Consider the following 21,668-nt stretch of genomic DNA (forward strand, 5'->3'; position numbering starts at 1 on the left):
GTTAGCAAGGCAGAGCACAGGATACCCCAAGAGGATCTAAAAAGCAGGAAGAGGTCAGGAAGTGCCTTTCTGGGGGGTCACCAGGGAAGAGTGTCAGCTGGACTGAGGGCCACTGCTCAGAAGTCAGGTAGCAGCACTGGCTTGGAAATTGTGTGCACAAAACTTGAGCTGAGGTAAAGATGGGAGGCCAGATGCTTTAAGTCAGAGCGCCTTGGGTGCTGTGAGAGAGAAGAGGCTGGACCAGCTTCAGCTTCATTGCCTCTGTCAGAGCATTTCATCCCACCTGTTTCTATCCATCCAAGTCACCTCCAGGTGGCATGGGCACAGCGCTCTGCCAGGACTCCTGGGCTGGGGATCATCTTCAGGGATCTGGCAACGGTCAGATAGACCACCCACCACTCTGCCTGCATCAGTCACAGCCAGGCATTGCTTGGGACAAAGATGGCCTTGCCATTCCTCCTTCAGCACCCACCCCAGGCTCCTCTGGAGCCCTGAGCCCTTGCCTGGCCCTGCCCCAAGCTCCATGCTCCTTGCAGGGCATTGGGACAGGACTGAGCTATGGGCTAATTTTCTTTATTCTGTTGTTTCCCCTACTTCCCTCAACTTTTTTTTTCATTTTCTTTTTCTTATCCCGTTCTTTTAAAAATTTTTGGTTCTTTTCCCTCTGTGTGTGTGTGAAACCCTTGAAAGCTCGCAAACTCAAACCTATGGGGCCTCCAGGTAGGACATGCATGGGATGGGAGATGTGTGTAGCTCTCGTCTGTCTGAGTTCGGAGTGTGGCAAGCCCTTTAGAGCCTATATCCCACCCCAGAGTACCCGCCCTTTAGTTCTAATGCTACCATCGTTGGACCCTGTCGCCCTGTGGCCCCTCCCTGCCTGGAGTCTCTGTGTTAACCTGTAGCTCCTTCTAGACCAGTGTGAGCATATCTTGCCTCTCTGACTCCTGCTTCCTCAGCTGCTGCTTTCCCGTTGCTGGATCCCTTGTCCTCAGTGTGTCTTGTTCCTTGGCCTGCTTCCTGCCTTGTCTTACAGCTGATTCCCTACCCCTGCCTCTACTCCACCCCCACAGCCCCACTTACGAGCAGAGTGGTGGTCATAGCACTCACCATGCTTCTGAGAGACCCATGTCTGGGACCAGGAGCACACCCCAGACTGTTATCATACTCTGGTCATCTGTTCCAGGGGCACCCTTCCAGAGTCTGAATCTCCAACCCTGGAGCCTTAATACCACAGTGGAGAAAGTGTGAAGGCTCAGGAAACAGATTATTTTGAGTGGCAACTCCCCCTTGCTGTGTTTAGGGCCAATTTGAGAAGCATGAAGCTTATTTTTTGTTCATGTACAGGCAGCTGAGCTGCCCAGGAAGGTTTATCCTACCTGTACAAGGTGAGCCAGCCCCTCTGCTTGCATGGTGCCCGTGCTGGAGGAAGACCCACGTATCAGCACAGCCCTATAAAGTCCCTCCTGACCTGGCCTGGGAGCAGGTATAGATTCTTTTTTCTGGAGCTGCATCCTGTTCTTTTTTTTTTTTTTTTGTAGGGACTGGACTAGGACTCTCAAAATAGAAGGGTTGTTCTCTTGGGAATGCCCTTGGATTTCTCCTTCCCAGAAGGCAGAGGCACAGGCAGCTGTGGAGCAGCATCCTAATGTCCAGCCTTTCCTGGGGCTCCCAGTCGCCTGGGACATGGAAGACCTGTGTCCTGTCCTGCTCCTCCTCACCTCAGCCCATCTTCTCCAGCCAGTACCACACCCAGAAAGAAGATGCCCCCAAACACACACACACATACACACACACACACACACGCACACACACACTGTCCCCAACCTGTGTGACTGGAGTTATCCCATGAGACCAACACTATCCTCAGATCAGCCATTATTCTCCTGGGGTTGCCCCTCCCTCAAGCCTCTGTGACTGCTCAGGGGTGACCAGCTATGTGCACGGCCCCACTTCCATGTGTCTGCCCCTGGTGGCTGCTTTGTGTGTCCTAGGCATGCGTCCAGTGTGGCTGGGAAGGACTGGTTTTACATGTGTCTAACCCGGGCTGATGTGGTGGGGGTTGTGGGGGTCCAAGGGAGATAACTGTGCCAAGGGCTCTGCTCCAGGCCCCAGGGCTGGGTGAAAAAGCGGAGGGGAGGCCCTCGGGGTTCTAGCTCTAACTTTGATTTGCTAGGCTCCTGCTTTCTTGCTGACTTGTCAAGGGACAGTGAATGGCCTGGGGGAGGGGAGGCAGAAATGGGTAAGGAGAGAAGCTCATGGGACTTCTGTTTTGTTTTTTTTTGTTTTTTTTCTTTCCAACATTTTCAGCAACCCTCTAGGTCTGGCTCTGGGGCTGTGGCTATGAAGCAAGGAGGGGCCCAGATATAGGTATCCTTGCCAGAGCCTGTGCCTCTGGGGTAAAGGGAGAGGGGAGGAGAAGACAGAAGCAGCAGTGGCCCAGAGGTGCAGGGTAGGTCTCTCTGAGCGGAGGAACAAGATTGAAGAGCAAGACTAGTTTTCCAGGAAACCCAGTGTTCCTTCTGTGTTGGAGGTGGTGGGAAGCCATTAAATGTTTGAGCAGAGGAATAGCAAGACTGTTGGGCTTAATTGAAAGAGCTCCTGGGGTGGGGTGGGGCCGGGAGATGGTGCGAGTCCAGGTGAGGCAGGCGGGGGATGAGGAAGAGAGGACGTTTCCAGAAGGAGGTTCCCATGACCACACTGAGAGGAGGCCTGGCAGTGATGGGCCAGGAGGTGACTAAGTGTTGTAGGAACCCAAGTTCTGCGTTTCTTATCCGAGGGGCCAAGAATGAAAGACAAGAACAAGGACAGAGCGAGGGTCCTGGGGGTCCAGGGGTGTAGTTGGGACTCCAGGAGGTCAGGACTGAAAGAGATACAAGTGGATCTGCAGAGTGAGGCTGTCCTAAAGCAGGTAGTGTCAGAATCGGGATAAGAGTGCCGGGACTTGGGGTCACAGGAGCCAAGGGACCACTGTGTTTATCCTAAAATGAGGGGGGGGGCGTTATAAAAAAAAAGGCATTTGCCAGGGGAAGCTGAGGGTCTAAGGACGAAAATGGGTTGGGATGAGATTTTTACCCCTATGCGGGAAGGGAGTCATTCACCTTCCACATGGCAGCATGTTTTCTCTGAGACTGTGGCTGTGACAATGGGCTGACCAAGTGCCAGGGCGGGCAGGCAGAGGCCAGGCATGGGGCTGAGAGTTGTGTGCAGCCAGGTCAGGAAAAGGAACTGTCAGGCTACCTGATGAGGGTCCCCAGGGCATCAGGGCCTGATTGATACCAGAGCTTGCCCCTCAGTTGTCCATAGACCCGGAAATGAGCTTCTCTTTGCCTGGCAAAGCCCTTTTCTGTGACCTTCCCCCATACCATTCTAGCCAAGAAGCTCCCCCAGGGGACTTAAGAGACTTTGAATATGTTGGGGTGCCGTGCTTGCGGCTCCTTGAAAAATTTCAGGGGCAGGGAAGTAGACTGGAAGGGAGGTCAGGGGACGAGGTATCCTAACTCTGCTCTTGATCTACTCCATGCTGAAGGGATGGGCCCCCATGGCCTGCTGTCCATGCTGGGTCCTGACCATTTCCTGTGTCTGAGGCCCCAGGAACAACATGAGAGGAGAGAGAGAGAGAGAGCCCTGGAGCTTGGGAGAGGTGGAGGCGCTGAGCTCAGAGCTGCAGGTGTTCCACACCCATGCTCTGGCATCTGCTGCCTGCTCCCAAGGGTGAGGGGGATGTAGATGTGCAGAGCTGAGCCTCAGCTCTCGTGAAGGTTAGGCCTACCCACTTCTTCCTCTCTTGCTCCAGACTCATCCCACCTCTGAACCAGCTGGAGCTGCTGAGGAACCTGAAGAGCAAATCCGGACTCACTTTCAGGTCAGCACAGGGTCTCCTACTAAGGGTCTGTTCCTAAGGCTGGAACACTGGGCCGGGTGGGCAACCCAAGTCTCCCGAGAGACTCTCAAACCTTGGCCAGTGACAAAAAGCCCTGGGACTGGTGTATACTTGACTGCTAGTCTTGATGATGTTGGTGACTTCTGCGACTGGATTGAGGATCCTGCTCTTAAGAGGGTGGCTAGTTGAGGGATGAGTCCAAGGTGAGTGGGGTAAGGAGTGGGATTTGATAAAGGATCATCTGGCTCCATTCATGGCTCATGCTTAGGACCCTGGTGGGAAGTAGTGTCCCAGCAGTGTTGGGTGGTAACATGTCATAATACCTACTGGTTCTTTAATTACGGAATCTGTGACTCGCAGTATTTGGACCAGTGATGGGTGTAAAGAAGGGCTTGCTCTCTCCAGAAGTAGACAATAGGGCTAGCTAGATCCCCAAGCAGCTTCCTGTCTCTGAAGAACCTTTGGAAGGGCAGGAGGGTGGCAGTGGGCTAGCGGTAGGCCCTGTTCCTGAAGATATAAGGGAATTTCTGAACCTGCTAAGGTGACCTTCAGCAACCGTTCTGCACCTGGATTTTCTGAGTGGACCCTGGATGCATTCATAATGTCCGTATGAGAAGAAGGATATTGGAGTAAGTCACAGGGAAGGGAAGCTAAATGAAGACACAGGCTGTATCACTACAGCCACAAGCCAAGGCTACCTGGAGGGGCAAGGTGGATCCTCCCCTCGAGTTTGTGGAAGACATGCAGCAACACCTTGACGTCTGGAATCTCTACTCCATGACTATAAGAGAGTAACGTCTTGTGGGTTCATAAGCTCCAGACAGCTCAAATTTTGAGTCTATAAAATGGGGTGATGTTGTAAAAAATACCCAAAAGTGTGACAGTGAGTTTCAAAGGGGGTAATGATTGGGCTGGAAGAAGTTCGAGGTGCATGTTAGGACAAACACACACTACCCTGAAGGGATGGCTGACAGAAGTATTGGTGTTACAGACACTCGGGGAGGTCCCCCAAGAAGTGAGGTTTCGGTTTATGGTTGGTTGGTTCCATTGCTTGTAGGATGTGGGAAGACAGAACCATCATGGCAGAATAACGTGATGGATAAAAACTGTCCATCTTATGATGGCAAAGAAGAAGAGAGAGGCAGGAAGAAGCCAGGAGCATGACCTGACTCACCCTTCACACGCACACTCCACTGCTCTGTCTCTGCCTACAGTCCCTGTACTGCTAACAGCCTGTTCACTGTGAGCTCATGAATGGATTAACTCAATCACGTCTCAATAAAGCCACTGTCTGGGGACCAAGATTTCAGCACATGTCAAGGAGATGCTTCCTATCCAAACTAAATGGGAATTGATACTGATGGTACTTCTGGTACCATTCAGAAGGAGGTCAGCAAAGAAAACTAAGAAAGATGGTGCCTGTGGTGGAGTTTCAAAGGCTTGCCTGCGTTGTTTCCCATTGGGTGGAAGCAGAATCATGAAGTAGATTTGGATGGTTAACCACTGGAGTAGTTTTCCTGCAAGTACTGAAGATTTTTCCTCGATGTTCATTGTCAAATTTTAGAAGTTGAGGAACCCATATGGGAAACTTGAACTTGGAAATCTGGGATGTTCTCAGCCTGTCTGGACAGCAAAGGACTTTGCCTGAGGAGAGGCAGTTCAGGGAGAGGCTGCTCAGCTACAGAGCGTAGGCTGCGCTCTGTGAGCGCAGAAAGTCGGTGTGTGAATCAGGGCCAATCACTCATCTTGATGGAAGTCAGGCTTGAAGGTGCTTATCCGGGAAAGTTGTGCAAAGGCCTCTTCCATGGAATGACATCCACTCCTCAGCTGCCTCAGGCTCTCAATGGGTGCTCATATCTAATGGAATCCACTCTTGGACTGCCTCTTGGCACACAGAGAACTCTGACTGAAGTCGTTCATGCTGAGCCCCTTCAGGGTTCTACAGTGAACTCTCCTGACCAATGGATTTTATCATGGGTCACTTCAGTGTGCCACATTAAGACTCTGGCCAGTGCCACCCACCTCGGGCCACATCAGAATTACACAGAGGATCCCCCCCCCGAGGCTCCTTGGGGTACCACGACCTTCTGGGCAGCAGAGACACTTCAGCTTGGACTGAAAAGGGCAGAGACAAGTGAAACAAAGATGGTTCTGTAGATTGTTACAAGCAGGAAGGATGCCAGTGGTCACGTATGTCGTCAGAGCAGCAGAGGTGGAGATTAACAGAACAGGGGGTTAGCTTTTACTAACTCTTGAATCTGAATAGAATTTGCCTTTTGCATTTCAGACTTTGATAGTGAGGGATCCTTTTACCAATGTTTCCATCTTGAGAGAAACTGTCACCTTGTGTCTGTCCTGCCATCACAGCCACTAAGTGAGTGATTTACTTTTGAGATTCATGCCTGTGTGCAGAGGACTTTTCCACAGGACAACCACACTGGAGTCTTGATAACCTCATTTATGTGGTTTTAACAGGCAATTAAGTGATTCTTTTCAAGACAGGGTTTCTCTGTGTATCAGCCCTAGATGTCATGGAATTAACTCTTGTAGGCCAGGCTGGCTTTGAATTCACAGAGATCCGCCTACCTCTGCCTCCCAAGTGCTGGGATTAAAGGCGTGCACCACCACCACTTGGTTTATTAAGTGATTTTTTTTTTTAAACAGAGTTGATGCTGCAGAGGGTTGAGACTTAAGGAACTGAGGGATGGATGGTGTATTCTAGACCTTACACACACACACACACACAAATATAGGTGCATGAGCACTAACTCTCAAAACATGTCTGAATATGACTTTAACTTGAAAAAAGGCCCTTGTTCATATTGTAAGTTAAAAGCTTCAGCATCTACATGACTGTCTGCATGAAGGTCAGGAGAGGAGACACAGAATGCCGGAATGTACGCAAGGGGAAGATGGAAGAAGAAACTTAAGAAATAAGCTGTTTACCAAAATAAGCTGGAACCCCAAAATTGGAAGAGGCAGCCATTTCCCTGGTCCGCTGGAGGAGTGGCTACCCATACCTTAACTTTGGATTTGTGGCCTCCGGAGTCAAGAAAGGAAATCTCGAATGTCTGACTGCCCCTAGATGAAGCTGGGGTTGATGGGGGTGGGCAGGAGTGTGCACATCCCCCTGCTGTTCAGGCTCCCTGGGAAAGATCACAGGGTTACCTCAACTGGACCCTCACAGGTGTGCGACTCCTCTATGAGGCTGTGGAGGGAACTGCAATGCTTGGGCTTATCGGAAGCAGGTGCAGGAACCTGTCTGAACCGCGTCTCTCTGCTGTATCTTCTCTGCCAATGTCAGAGGTACAGTAGCTGTTGTGCACATTTGGAAATGTAATGGCGAATCCTTGTCATACAAAAGACTGGCCTGGCACTGCCTTCCTGAAGGCACCAGGGCTCACTCCTCATTTCCCCTTCTCCGCTAAATAAGACCCAGCCACCGTCTCAGTGTTGCCACCAGAAAGAACCAATCCCAATAAAACAGATAATGGCCACCATAGGCCTTCAAGTAGACCAGGGCCGGGAGGTGACTACTGGCCTCGAAACAAATGCTGACTCTAGACCGTGACAAAGTCCTTGTCTGACTCCCGCTGCCACTGAAAAACTGCACGGAAGGAGGGACATTCTATTAAGTCAAGAGCCTTCTCCAACCACATTTCTTTTTGTAATTTTATTATTATGCTGGTACGATCCTGCTGAAATGAGTATCCATTCATCTCAAATAAAAGAGCCCTCTAGGTTAGAGGATCTCAGTCCCGTTGGTCCCGTTCTTCCCCCTTGCTCCTAGGCCTTGTCAGGTACTCTAGGAAGACCACTCTTTGCATTGGGTCCTGTAACATACAACCCAGCCTGTGGGCATGACGGGTGTCAGGGCCTGAGTAGATCGGAGGGATCCTAGGGGTGCCATGGGCTACCAGAGGGGTATCTGCTAACTCTCTCTTCCTCTGTTTGACAGATGTCAGGGCCTGAGTAGATCGGAGGGATCCTAGGGGTGCCATGGGGCTACCAGAGGGGTATCTGCTAACTCTCTCTTCCTCTGTTTGACGGGTGTCAGGGCCTGAGTAGATCGGAGGGATCCTAGGGGTGCCATGGGGCTACCAGAGGGGTATCTCCTAACTCTCTCTTCCTCTGTTTGAAGGAAGGAGCCACAACCAGAACCATCACCAAGGTCAGTCCCTCCTGCCTCCAGCTGCCCTGGTGTGTGCTGCGCCCATCTCGCCTCGCTCCCTCTGTGTAAATCATGTGCCATGGGGCGGGGCTACCGTGGGGCCCTGCGTGTGCTTCTATGTGCAGTGTGTGGTAGTGTGTTCTGACACACATCCGGAGTCACTGCTCAGTTACAGCCTCCTCACAGGGATTTGGGCAGCAGAAGGGTGGGGCTTCTTGGGATCATCTCCCCCACCCCCACCACTGCCCACATGGGATTCTGAGGCTGATTCCTGTGTATGCTGCTGGGATTTGCAGACCCAGCTGGCAGCCCAAGCAGGTGTCCTTCTTACCAATCTAGTGGGGGGGGGATATCGAGCCAGATGCTGGCAGAGGGGAAGAGAACCTTGCTACCCTGATAGCCCCCTGGGGTGGGAGAGAGGTTAAGGTGCCCTATCCCCTCTCATATCTCCATGGGGATTTCCACCTCGCTGCTCCCTCTCCTGATCCCTGCTGCCCCCCAAGAAGGCTCCATTTTCTCAGGCTGGTTAGATGGGGATCCAGTGTCAGCATCGCTTGGTAAAGATGGACACAGACCATGCTGTCATGGCGCTTATAAGCAAAGAAAGACTACCTCACAGATTTTGAGTTTGGTGTGCATCTGCCTGGGTCTCCAAGGCCTTTAGGCTGAGTTGTCCCTCCCCTCAAGTGACCTGTCCACAAGGTGCAGTGTGAATATGGCCCCTAGATTTTAGGCCTGCCTTCTTGTGCCCCCCTGACCCCCGGATAGCAGGGTAACCTAGAATACATTTTTTTAATAAACTGCTCTTGTGCAGAGAAGGGTAGAATTAGGCTGAACCTGTCCTCTGTCCCCTGGAGAAGGACACCGTCCTCCCCTCCCATACAAAAGGAGAATTCATGTGTGGTTGTCCTAGTGGCAAACACTGGCTTCCCAAATCAGCTCAACGGACAACCAATGAAGGGAAACCCTGGTCACTGAGAAAGCTAGCTGGAGAGAGACGGGCAGTCTAGTGTGGTCGTGGTTGTTGACAAGTGAAGGTAGGCGAGCCAGCCTCGCCTGGCCTTGGCGTGGGTAAAACAGCACTAGCAGACTCACTGTTCACAGGCACCCACTCTCACTCCTCACTGTCCATCAGGGCTATTCTGCTCTGTTCCTTGCGCAGCACTGTTTCCAATGACCCCAGGGCTAGGACACGAGGGCTGAGATTGGCCTAATGCTCGGCCGTGCCCCAGGTGAACCGGGATTGTCCTGTTGGTGACGGGTCCAGACCTTTTGTCTCGTCTCCACACTACCCTGACTGGGAGCGAGCTGCGCAGGAGGCATCTGGCCTCCCACAGTTTCTTGCGCTTGTTGCCATAGCTTTAGCACGCCCTGCGCGATCCTCGTCTCAGCCTCTCTCTTTCTCTCTCTTCCTCTTCTGCCCCCATCTGGAAAATCTTGCTGCCCCCAAGTGCTTTTAATCACTGTCATTGCCCTTCTTGGGCCCCTTTCTCGTCTGCTCTGTCTTTTGGGATGAGGTGCTGACCCTGAAATCAGGACTCAAGGTGAGGACCCACGGGAGCCCCCCGGCTCTCCGGTATGTTCCATGGTTCCCCCGCTCTCCACCCTGCCACTCCTCTGTCTTCCCCGCGTGTCAGTGGCCCCTGCCTGCCTGTACCTCCACACCCTTCCCTGAGGGCCAGCGCCCACCAACCCCGTCCTCCTCCCAGGATGCCCTGCTTCCAAAACGTTCAATTGGGGCAGCAGTTTGCCATCCCTGGGAAGGGTGTGCAGGACCTTTGCACGGACACTGGGCTCCTCAAGGAGGTTGGGGCACCTGGAGAGCTGAGTGTTGGAGCGAGTGAGGAACAGCTTCTGTCAAGGGAGACCCCAACGCCTTCATTGGGTTGTACACCTGCTGGCCAGGTCATGGAGGGCGGAGTGGTATCTTTAGCCTTTGCCACAAGCAGCTATATCCTCTCTTTAGCATCAAGAACATAGGAAGTGTGCAGGAAATTGCTGCTTAAGTGAAAATAGTAGCATGAGCCTTGTTTGAAATGCTGAGTGTGTGGGGGCAAGCCTGGTTCCCCAGAGTCTCCATCCTTGGACTCACTAGCTGTAGTTTAGCAGGAGTCAGTGGCCATGCTCTGACGGGCTCCAGACACTGCCTGGCAGTCCTAGGTAGCATTATCTATCTAGGCACGTGGGTGGTGTGACCCCAGGGCCTCTTCCTCAGCTGTCTGAAGATACCTTCCCAGTGTCTTAGGACTCAGGACAAAGGTGTATGGGGGATTGGTCCCTGAGGAGACCCACGTGACTAGGCTGGACTCACTAGGGACATCTGGGTTGGGGGATCCAGGGCAGGTGGGAGCTCAGGCCTGTGCTGTATCAGTGTTTCTTGTGACTGCACTTGCTGTGACTGTCCTTTGTGGGCCTGTCTTCTTCCTCATTGTCTCCTACCCTGTGCCTAGAGGAGTCCTTAACCTCAGCTTTGCCTTTCTTGTCCATACGGATCCACTCTTCCTCACAGATGGAGGTGTCTGTGTGTCTTGGTGCCCATCTGCCCTGTTTGGCCTGAGCCGGTGTCTGTGGACATATCTGTTCCCCTACTTGGGTTCCTTGTGGGCCGGCCAGTTGGTGTCTGCATGGGATTGAGATCTACCAATCATTCACAGATACGGTAGAGCTTCACATTGCTGATGAGTCAGAAAAACGGGTCCGAGGGATCGGACAGTGCCACACCCTTGACACCCACTAATCAGAGAAGGCTGTGAACAGAAGCTTCCTCTTCCTCAGATCTTGTCAGGCTCTCAAACCTTGTTTCCCGAGACAGGAATGACTGGCCACTTGCAGCATTCATTAAAACTGACACAGTTGGTGTAGATTCCTGAGTCTCAGTGGCCAGGTGCGGTCAGAGGCTACCCCACTAGACAGCACAACTATCAGAGATGGTCTCTACTGCAGAACTAGGCCTCAGATCCTGGCTTCTCAAGAAGCCAGAGAGCTGGGGAACAAAAGGGACTTTTGTCAAAGGTGTTAGGAATGAACCACCTCTGTCTTTTCTTCTCAGTGTTGACACAGGGGCCATGGCCCAAGGGGCTAGGTGCTCACTTGCTGCTTAACCCTAGGTCAAGTCATAGGGAATGCTCCTGACAGCAGCACCCTGTAGCAGGTCGTGAGGATGTGTCCAGTCTCTGTCCTACATCCTGAGAGTGTGTGAGCTCCTGAGGCTGCTCATCTACCTAGAGTGCCAAACTTATGTGGATGCCAGGGCAGAAGTGCAAACAGTTTGGGGGCTAGCCTGCTCTCCAGAATCTAGCTCCAATTCTAATTTCTATTTACACCAGTTAGCGAAGTATGTCCTTTGTTCCTAAGCGGAGAGGCTCACGCATCAGTGACACAAAGCTGAGAGTGGAAGTGGCTTGAATCTGGGGCTTGTTTCTGATCTGAGACGGTCCTTTAGGCTGCTTTCCTCAGGTGCACAGTTTGCACCAGCGCCACTATAACTACACAGGAAGAAGGCCTGGAGAAAAAAAGTGTTTTTGCAATTTTTTCTTTTTCTTTTCTTTCCCTTTTCCTTTTTCTTTTTGTTTTTTTCAGGACAGGGTGTCTCTGCATAGCCCTGGCTGTCCTGAAACTCACTCTGTAGACCAGGCTCGCCTTAGACACCAGTTTCTTCCTTCTTCCTTTCCCTCCCTCCCTTTCTTCCTTCCTTCTTTCGTTTCTTTCGTTTCTTCCTTTCTTCCTTTTCTGTTTCTTCTTCTTTTTTTTTTTTACTTATTTTTTTGCATGTTCTAATGCAAAACAAATCTCAAAAATTTGGAGGGATTCTTGGAAAGGGACAGTGTTTGCTAGGATTTTGCTAAGGTATCTCGGGTACCCCTTTGGAGCTCTGTTGGCCCAGGCCATCGCAATAAGGTGGACTCATGGAATCCCAGATGAATGTACTTGGTCAGTCCTAAATACGAGTGTGTCCCCAAGCCTCCTCTCTTGAGCTTCCTTCTAACTGGGGGCAGCCATTGCCTCCTGGATAAATCAAAGTCCACTGCCAACAGGGCCATAGGCTGGTGTGGCAAAACCTCGCCGCTTGCCGTTCGGTTTGTTAAGCTAAACTGCACATTTTTTTCCCTCCCTAAAAGGCGCATGCTTTGCAGCGGTCACATCCCAGACTATCTCCATCCACATCTGGCCTCCTGCAACATCTTGGTTCATGTATTATTATTATTATTTTGTTGGCATGAATATAGCAAAAAATAATACATCTCTTAAAACATGAACCCACACTCTCTGGCTTTGGAAGGAAAAGGTATTTTTGGAGAAAAACCACAGGGGTTCTTTTTCTCCAAAAATAGAAAACTGTTTTCTTTCCCAGGCCGCGGAAGACTTTCGCGCGCACCCCTTTCTCTCTGTCCCTGCTCAGGCGCAAATACTGCGGCTGGGGGACTGTGAGCCTGAACTCCCCGGGTGGTCACAGTGCCTCAGTTACCTGCTCTCTGTTCCGGTCCTGTCGCCGCCCCCGGGACTAACTATGCTCTCCTCATTTCCAGTAAAGGCAGACCGTGCCGAGGGTGCCTGTGTGGATGCTGCCCCGGACACTCTAGGTACCACGCAATGCTCGCACGGACTGACCACGCTGCACGCTCCTGCCCTCCCTGCTTACTAGAGGTTCAGGAGGAGCCGGCACAGTGCCCACCCAACTCTGAGTTCCCTGATGCCTAAGCACAGGGCGGAGCTGGGCGCCTGGCCTCTGACTCTAGATAGAGCCCCCTCCTGTCAGAGCAGGGGGCTGGCTGGCCAGGGTTACTGCTCTAGAAACAGTCCAATGTCCTTTAAGGAACATTTCCTCTGGAGCCGGCCACTCTGGTACCTCTACTAGGCATTAAGGACCGAACCTTAGCCGGCACCTCACCGAGGGAGGCAGCTTGCTGTGTTCTGGGCCCTTCAGGACCTCCAAAAACCAAAGGCCATGTCTCCTCCTTCTGACTTGCAGGCCTGGATTAGGGAAGACTGGAAACGGGATAGTGAAAAGCCTCCTAACCCTTTGCACCTTGACTACACCTTTTCCGTCCCATCCCCCTGTCTATTGTCCATGTGTGAAGGCATCTGTCCTGCTTGCTCTGGGGCCCCTGCCTCCTGGTTGCCCTCCCATGCCTGTCCCTTTCCTGGCTGGTGCAACCCAGCCATATACAGGCAGCTGTGGTGTCCTCCGCATGGGGGAGCCCCCATCGTGTGCATGTGGCCGGCCGTGCCGAGCAGCATGCTGTGCATTTGCACCCGTGCATGCTCCGTGTCCTTCTCCACTGGGAGAGGGGCTTGAAGGCCACCTCCACACCCCCACGGGCCTCTCTGCTGACTGTGTGCTGGAGGTGGGTGCTTGTGGGGAGAATGTTGCAGCTGTAGACAGGGAGCTGGGTGTCTGCACTGCCCTGTGAGGCAGCCTGCTGAGGCCCTGGCTGAAACTGTCTTGCTTGCCCATGGCCTTTCGTGTCCAGGTGCTTCTGGCCACAGGTTGGACCTTCAGGGCATAGGCTAAGGTCAGGCTGCTTGAAGACCAGGAGGGTTGGGAAGGATGGGCCTGCAGGAGCCCAGCCGAAGTCTGCCTTGCCCTATGTGTTCTTGTAAACTGTCTCTTGGGCATCCTCGGTCCAGCACAGACTGGGCAGTTCTCTATGGATGCTGGCTCCCTGCATTGCTGAGTCTGGGTCCCCATGCACTGACTAGGGCGAGGACCATCTCATGGCTGGTTTCCTTTTGTAATTTTAACTCTGGGGAGGGTGACAGGAAGAAAGAGGCTGGGGTTTGCTTGCTTCCCCAGTCTGTCTTCCTGAACTGACTCCTGGCTGATGTCATGCCTGTGACACTCTGGGTAGTTCTGATCATGGGCTCACTTCCTGGGGCTTCTGGGGTCACTCTGGAGAGCCTCCTCCCTGATGTTTGCTTTGATCTTGGCTTGGTGACTTGGGAGGTAAGAGGGAGTTCCTTAGACTCCATGCCTCTATCCAGGCCCTAGAGATGTCCTGGCAACAGCAGTCCACTTTGTTCCTTTCTGTCAGGGCCTCCTTCTAAGGAAGAGACAGCTTGAAGAGCTGGAGACTGAAGAACCAAGATTAAGGGTGGGGTCCCTTTCCTGGCAGCTGTATCTCTGCTGTGGGCTGCAGCCCTGTGTAGGGCCTGCATTTGTGTGGTTGATAACTTCTCTTGGTGGCTGTGGAAGAAATCACTACTAGGAAGGAAAAGGGGCTGACTTGGGGTAATCCGCCCGAAGGGACCTGCTTAAGTCCCTCTTGATGTAACAGGAGTCAGGGGTCGGGGGAGTCAGGGGGAGCCTGACTTGACCTCACCAGCTCAGTCTGACTGACAGCCGGAGTTAAATGCACACTGATTATAAATTGTTGCAACACTGGGTGACTCCTGGGACCCCAGCAGGAAGGCAGCTCTGTAACTTGATTCACGGTGATCAAAGCCAGGCTGCTTGGCGGTGACTCATTTCCCTTCCTTCAGTGTGTGAGCTGGGGTGGGAGTGGGGCGGGATAGAGGACGAGCCCCTGAGTGATACTGGGAAATGTGAGCTCCCCCAGCCTAGCTCCTACCCTGTCTTCCCTGGGATAGTTCCTGTGGAGGAGGAGAGAACATTATGGAAGCCACAGACCCTAGAATATCCAGTTTTCCTTAGACCCAACTAGACTTTTCTCTTTAGAAAGGGGTCAGAGAATCATGTGGATTCTGAGTGTCCCTGGCCACCAACTGCCTATGTGTGGCCTCCGGTATTTAACACAGAAGTCCAGACTCAGGGCCATTTTCCAAAGCTAGCAGATGCCCCTGGCTCCTGATGCCCCCAGGACACAAGACATTTTGAATCTTGACATCCTATTCTTTCTCCTTCTTCTTTAGAAAGTTTGAGCAGGCAAGGATGGTCTCCCAAGTCACCTACTGTCCCAATGGGGTGGGGAGGGCCACTAGCTCCATCCACAGTCCAAAGTGGATGGACTTAGCACGGTGGCTTCTCTGCAATAGTCAGCTCTGCTCTGTCTCTGGCTGGTGGCCCATGGTGGGGCACTGTGGCTGGGTGTGAAGCTGGGTTCTGAGGCATTGATGAGCAATACTGAACACGGAAACTTCCTGGGAGTTCCCCTTAGTACTCTGTCAGGAATTGTCATGGGCCCCGTCTGCAGCTACTCCTGCAAGTCCTGTGACTCCTATGTGGCTGAACATGTGAGTCCCACTTCACAAGAGACTCGCTGCCTTCTGCCTCTGGAGTTACGGTGGGGTCATCAGTAGAGAAAGTAACTAGCCTGGACTGAGGCACGTTGCCCCCAGAGTAGTGGTGGAGGTCACCTCTCTCTGGAGCCACCTAGTCACAGACTCTCTGTCTCTTGATGTCTAGATCACAGTGAGCTGCTGAACTCTGGGTTATGAAGAAACACAGGGTGAGGGAGGTCTTAGGACCTTCTAGAGTCTGGAAACATCAGCCCAGTGGGAAAGAACTTTGGGCAGGGGCTGGCTATCATTACTCCATTTCTACAGCCACCGCCTGGGGCCGGCCAAGGCTTGGGATAGCCAATCCTGTGACAGTGGAAGCCTCACCTCAGAGTAACCTCATCCCTGATGTCCTCCTAGAATCATCCTGGTGGGGGTGGGGGTGGGGTCTGAAGTCCAGAGACCAGACAGTGTTGGGCATCAGTCCCACACAGAGGCCAGGCAGCTTCTGGGACTCACGGAAAAGGCTGGAACCAAGGTGGAACTAGACACGTTAGTTGTAGCCCTGATTTCTGGTGATCCTAGAAGAGAGGGAAGTGGTAGGATGATGGTGGAGACACTGGCACAGGCAACAGGGAAAGCTGTTGGCTGGGCCAGTACAGACAAGGTCCAGGGAAGAGATCCAGTCTCAAGTGTATGGGGATGTGTCTAAGAGTCATTTGGGGAAGTGGACAGGACAGTGTGGAGAGAGCTCTGGCACCTTGTGGTGTTAGCCGAATGATTCAGGAGTCCCGCCGTTGCTTCCCCAGGTCTGGCCACACCTGTGCAGCACCTTACCTCTCCCCCGTGCTTCACCAGCCACTGCTCCCTGTTCCCGGCGTGGTCGGTTCCTCTGTGGACTTGCATCTCCCTCCTAGCTTGGGGGTGGGGTGGGGGTATCAGTCTCAAAGAGACGTGACTTGTTATTTCCAGAGTGATTTTTCGCTGTTTTTCTGTCTGTCTGTCTGTCTGCCCTCCCGTTCTGTCTGCTGAATGGTTATCCTGGGAACAGTCAGAAGGTCAGTTTGAAAGATCGTGTCTTCTCCAGCCCCCGAGGCGTGGCTGCCAAGGGGAAGGGGTCTCCCCAGGCCCAGACGGTCCGGCGGTCCCCCAGTGCTGATCAGAGTCTCGACGACAGCCCAAGCAAGGTGCCCAAGAGCTGGAGCTTTGGTGATCGCAGCCGTGCACGCCAGGCTTTCCGTATCAAGGGTGCTGCATCCCGGCAGAACTCAGAAGGTGGGTCAGCACCACCTTCCCCAAGGCTGCTGAGGGACGGGCATTAGCACTTGGCTATATGGTACAAATGGAAGTCTCATCTTGGAGCGGGAAGCCCCCACTCTTATTCTTTTAAGTGACATCATGTGAGATGATCCACTTTAACACACATCATTCATTGGCGTCTTGTAATTCCATCGCTTGCGGTGCGACCTCTGCAGATAATGGAGAAGCCCCGAACCCTCTAGGTATCACCTAGCCCTCTCCATCACAGGACGCCATACCTGCTTCTCTCCACCTCCAGTCTGTGTATGCCACATGCGTGATATCGAGCCTCATATGGTCCATGGTGGCCATGGTATCTCCAAGGATCATCCGTATTGTTGAGTGTTATAGCTTCATTCATATCTTGGCTGAACAGTGACCACAATGTGGTCATCCATTCATCTGTTGGCAGGGATGTCCTTTTAAACCCTCGAGTTGAGCAGGTGATAGCTAATGGAGAAGAGACTGAGAAAGCAGAGTTGCCGAGAGGCAGGGGCGGGTACTGCAGTGCAGCAGAGGCATTAAAGGGGTGTGGGGGAGCCTGAGTGGGCCCCATGGTTGTCTGCTCATAGTCTGCGCTCCCTTCCACCCAGAAGCAAGCCTCCCCGGGGAAGATATCGTGGAGGACAACAAGAGCTGTAACTGCGAGTTTGTGACCGAAGATCTCACCCCTGGCCTCAAAGTCAGCATCAGAGCTGTATGGTGAGGGACCCTTGCTCAATCTGCCTGAGAGGGCCCTGTGCAGTGACCTCATGGGGTCTTACCGAGTCACCAAAGGCCACAACTACTGGCAAAGCACAGAGAGTCCTGAGGAGAACCCCTGCCCATTCTAGCTCCTCTATCTGTCAACTTGTGCCCAGAGGGCCAGGGAACCCTGGTGGAGCTGCTCGAACCTGAGAGCACAGACCCTGACTGAATGGATGAGATAGAGGCCAAGGGCAGGAGGGTTTTCAGACAAATAACAGCCTCCCCATACCAGTGGCTCCAAGGAGGATGGGACCTGTCTCGAGGCTGAGCAGTGACTGGCCTGTGGTGGGGAAGGGTGAGTGGGTATCCCATATGAAATGGGTACTATTTCCCAGGGATTGTGGTGTTGAGGGTGACAGGCAGGTGGATATGGGAACTGGCCCCTGGCAGTATAGCCTCTGTCTAGAATTCATGATCTCTCCATCTCTGCAGTGTTATGCGGTTCTTGGTGTCTAAGCGAAAGTTCAAAGAGAGTCTGCGCCCCTATGACGTGATGGATGTCATTGAACAGTACTCGGCTGGACACCTGGACATGTTGTCCCGCATCAAAAGCCTGCAGTCCAGGCAAGAGTCCCTGCCTGTCCAGTCTGGGCATGAACAGGGCCCTCCGGGACAAAACCAGGCGTGGCACAAGGGGCACCAAGGGCTGGGTGACAGGTGTGCAGAACAGGGCCAGTGCCACCATTGGAGGTCTCTTCCTACCTTGTTGGCTTCTTGTTGCTTTCTGCTGTGTTTTCACACTATCTTGTGTCTGTCTTTGGTATTTTTTCTGCCCCTCCCTTTTCTCTCCCACTCACCTGCACTGTGGTGGCAAGTGTGTATATGTGTGTATGTCCGATGCATATCTGTGTGCACATGTGTATGAATGTGTACATTTGTGGGCATCTGAATATACTCATGTGCATGCACAAATGCATGCATGTGTGCATATATGTGTGCAAACATGTGCATATGATGTGTGGGTGTATGCACTAGCACCATGTGCTGTGTGTTGGTGAATATGTATGCATGGTGTGCACATATGTGCTGAGATGGAAGTGTTTCTGTAAAGAAATGGAAACACAGGGATTCTTGTGGGTCCTACCAGTCAGTGGCTGGGGACCCTGTAGCTGTTCCTCCAAGATACAGCTATCTGCTTCCTCATGATGGGGTCCTACTTTCTGAGTAGGGAGGACATCAGAGGCAACCACTGGCTTATCTGCGTGTAAGAACAGGCTTGCTAACTCCAGAAGTCATATACACATGCATAGTATACACATGAGTAAGGCCTGAGTCCACCCACACATACACATGCATCCAACATATGCAGATGTACACATACAGACACAAGTCCATAATTGTTTCAGCCTACCTACAACACGCTCACAGGAACGCATCCTCAGATGCACACATACAAGTGTGCATTCCCCATGTGCAGGAGCACACAGGTATATGCACAGACCATGTCCATAACTGTTCCAGAATGTCCCCACTCCCCATGTTTCTAGGCACACATCCTTAGCACACATGTGTGTGTTTGTGATACATAGGATGAACCTGTCTCCTAAGGGGGGGGCACACCCTGCTCTCCAGTCCTGGAAATGGAGGATGGGTTTCAGTTAGACAGAAAGTAAGGAGCATAAAGACATCCTGGGGGACTCCTTCGGGTCAAAGAAAGTTGCAGCAATTGCAGGTGTCAGGATAGTAGGGCTTCTAGGCCATGAGCTGTTCTCATAAGTGGAGGCCAGGCAGGTGTCCCTAGTTCAGTCTGGGCCCCTCTAACTTTCCCAGAGCAGAAGAAACTCTATATATGCTGCATGTGGGTGAGTGAGAATCCCCAGCCTCCAGCTGAATGCCATGCTCATCCCCACAACTGTCTGCTCCACAGCCTTTCACCCCACACGTCCCTGCTCCTTCTCTTCCTGTCTGAGAAACAGATGCGAGTGAGGAGCCCTGTGCTTCTGGGCTCTGATGCAGACTTCAGTTGCTCTGCGGCTGCAGAGTCTCTTTGTGGGACTTAGTGCCCAGCATCAATGCATCCTGTACTCCGCCTGAGGTTCAGTGGGCAGGCTGGATGGTTCTTGGGACATGGGAGAAGCCTGGCAGATGTGAGGGCCACAGTGCGGGTCCACTGTTCTGTTTTGAGCATGTTTTTCAGAAGAATCACTATTGTCACGTTATTCCATGTTTCTGTGCATGCCCGGCAAGTCACCTTGGGTTGTTTATGATGTGTTTTGCTGGTGTCTCTCTTCTTGTTTATGCTGCCAGGATAGATATGATTGTGGGCCCCCCACCCCCTTCAACTCCCCGGCACAAGAAGTACCCTACCAAAGGACCCACGGCCCCTTCGAGAGAGTCACCCCAGTACTCACCTAGGTTAGGATGCACTGCCTCCTCCCAACCCTCTGTGAATGGCCAGCCCCTTTGCTCTCGGCCGCATGATGGCAGCAGCTTGCACTTTTCTTTCCGCAGGGCAGGGGACATTCAGGTTCTCTCTCTTCCTAAAGGGCATGTTAGAGAAAAGGCTACTCTTTGCCAGGGCTGTTAGGTAGTGCCCTGAGTCCTCCATCTGCAGGGATTGCCTTTCCATGGACTTCTCTATCTATCTGGTGAGGCTACTAAAGCAGAGGACACTGTGCCCTTGACCAGCTCAGGCCCTTCATACCTGCCCGTTACTGGGGTGACCACCATGCACACCTTGGCTCTGTGTAGATTAAAGCAGAAGGGTTTACTTTCTTGGGCTACTTCCTTAGATGTGAGATGCACCTGCCTCCTAAATTGTTCTGAAGAATAGTGATGGCTGGGGATGTGGCTTGGTGCTAGAGCACTTGTTTGGCATGTGTAAGGCCCTAGGTTCAATTCCCAGCACTGCAGGGGGCAGAAAGAAATGAGAAAATCCCCTATAGTACACCCACTCTGTCAATTCTGGTGTTATTTTAAGTTACCACCACTATCATTGATGTCGTAGATAAGAAAGATGGCAGCAGACTGGAGAGATGGCTCAGAGGTTAGGAGCACTGGCTGCTCTTCCAGAGGTCCTGAGTTCAATTCCTAGCAACCACATGGTGGCTCACAACCATCTAAAATGAGATCTGGTGTCCTCTTCTGGCCTGCAGACATACATGTAGGGAGAATATTGTATACATAATAAATAAAAACATCTTTAAGAAAGAAAGGAAGGAAGGAAGATGGCAGCCCATCTTATTCTGCCCTTCAGTTGATTGACAGATGACAGATGGGGCCAGGGAACAGTCAGATGGCAAAAGCCAGCTCTAGTGTGGTTAGTAGAGACTTCAAGACCTGGTTACCCTGTGACCACTCAGATAATTCCGTCTCCCCCTCTGGTGGGTCTGATTGTCTAGGAAAAGTAAAGCTCCCAGGAGCAGGCTCGGAGAGGGCAGGTAGACACTGCCCTGTCTGTCAGCTGGGGGCAGAAGAGCTCCGGGCGGCTCAGAGAGTTTGGGAAATTGAAACTGGCAGATGTAGCATCTGCCCTTTTGGGCCAGGGTTGCTGCTCATGAGCACATAGGTCAATGTGATGAGCATACCATGAGAGAGGGACCCCGGGGGGAGCAGGCAATAGATGGTCAGATGACTTCCAGACTAAGAGTGGCCCATGACACTATCTGCCAATGAGACTGAAGCCCGTTTTGTCCCCTGGGTCTTTCTGACAGTTGTGGTAGAGCTGGCCATCCAGGCATAGGCTGGGAAGGCCCTGCAGACCTCAGAGCCCTCTCCGCTTTCTCCTGTGTTGCAGCAGGGTGATAGACAGACACACACACAGGACAGGTCTTACTGCACAGTTGCTCTCTCACCCAAGAGGTGAGCAGCACCCAGGGATTGAGTCTGGTGCCCCAGCCTGAACCTTGGGGGAGGAGGTGGCACAGGTCTGCAGAGGACCCCTGTCTGACTACCTTGCAGTAACTTGAAGCCCACCCCTGAGATCCGCCGGGCAGATGGCCCATCATGTGGCAGGGTGAAGGGGCTGTGCACCTGTGCCTGGACCGTGTGGACAGCGGGACAACAGGAAACCTGTTCCCTTGCCATTGTCACTGATTCCCCCCGCCATCCCTCCCACCCTCCTTTGCATGAGCCCAGCACGAGTCCAGTGGAGCATGCAGAAGCTGCCCCTGGCTGATGCAAGCCTGCACCTCCCTCTGGAGTTGCCAGAAAAGCAGGCAGGGCACCCCAGTTTGTATAAAGTGAAGGGAGAACCTGATGACATGCACCTGCTGGCGTGTGCATAAATATGGGTGGGGCTACACAGCTCAGCCACACTCTGGATTCAGTGGGCTTCTAGCCTCTTCATGGGCTCTGTTTTTAAGTGGTCTGCAGCTCCCAGCCCACGCTCACTTCTGTGACACCTGCCAGCCTCTCCCCATGCTCGCATAACATGCCCTGGATCTGCTGGTGCCA

General features: G+C 52.6%; 1 protein-coding gene across 13 annotated transcripts in view; it reads left to right on the plus strand.

Moving 5' to 3' along the window:
• Kcnq2 (potassium voltage-gated channel subfamily Q member 2) overlaps window positions 1–21,668 on the plus strand; it is a 59,850-nt gene that overhangs the window by 30,757 nt on the left and 7,425 nt on the right. The window contains exons 9-16 of one of the 13 annotated variants that reach the window (XM_026787142.1): window positions 691–720; window positions 3,794–3,862; window positions 8,022–8,051; window positions 12,578–12,631; window positions 16,279–16,502; window positions 17,120–17,228; window positions 17,706–17,837; window positions 19,521–19,628. In XM_026787142.1, the coding sequence (XP_026642943.1) occupies window positions 691–720; window positions 3,794–3,862; window positions 8,022–8,051; window positions 12,578–12,631; window positions 16,279–16,502; window positions 17,120–17,228; window positions 17,706–17,837; window positions 19,521–19,628 (756 nt within the window). Of the gene's footprint in view, window positions 1–690; window positions 721–3,793; window positions 3,863–8,021; window positions 8,052–12,577; window positions 12,632–16,278; window positions 16,503–17,119; window positions 17,229–17,705; window positions 17,931–19,520; window positions 19,629–21,668 lie in introns of all 13 variants that reach the window. The other 12 variants (XM_026787143.1, XM_026787146.1, XM_026787144.1 and 9 more) reach the window with 12 other exon arrangements.

Source organism: Microtus ochrogaster, linkage group LG8 (genome assembly GCF_000317375.1).
Source record: "Microtus ochrogaster isolate Prairie Vole_2 linkage group LG8, MicOch1.0, whole genome shotgun sequence".
Lineage (NCBI taxonomy): Eukaryota > Metazoa > Chordata > Mammalia > Rodentia > Cricetidae > Microtus > Microtus ochrogaster.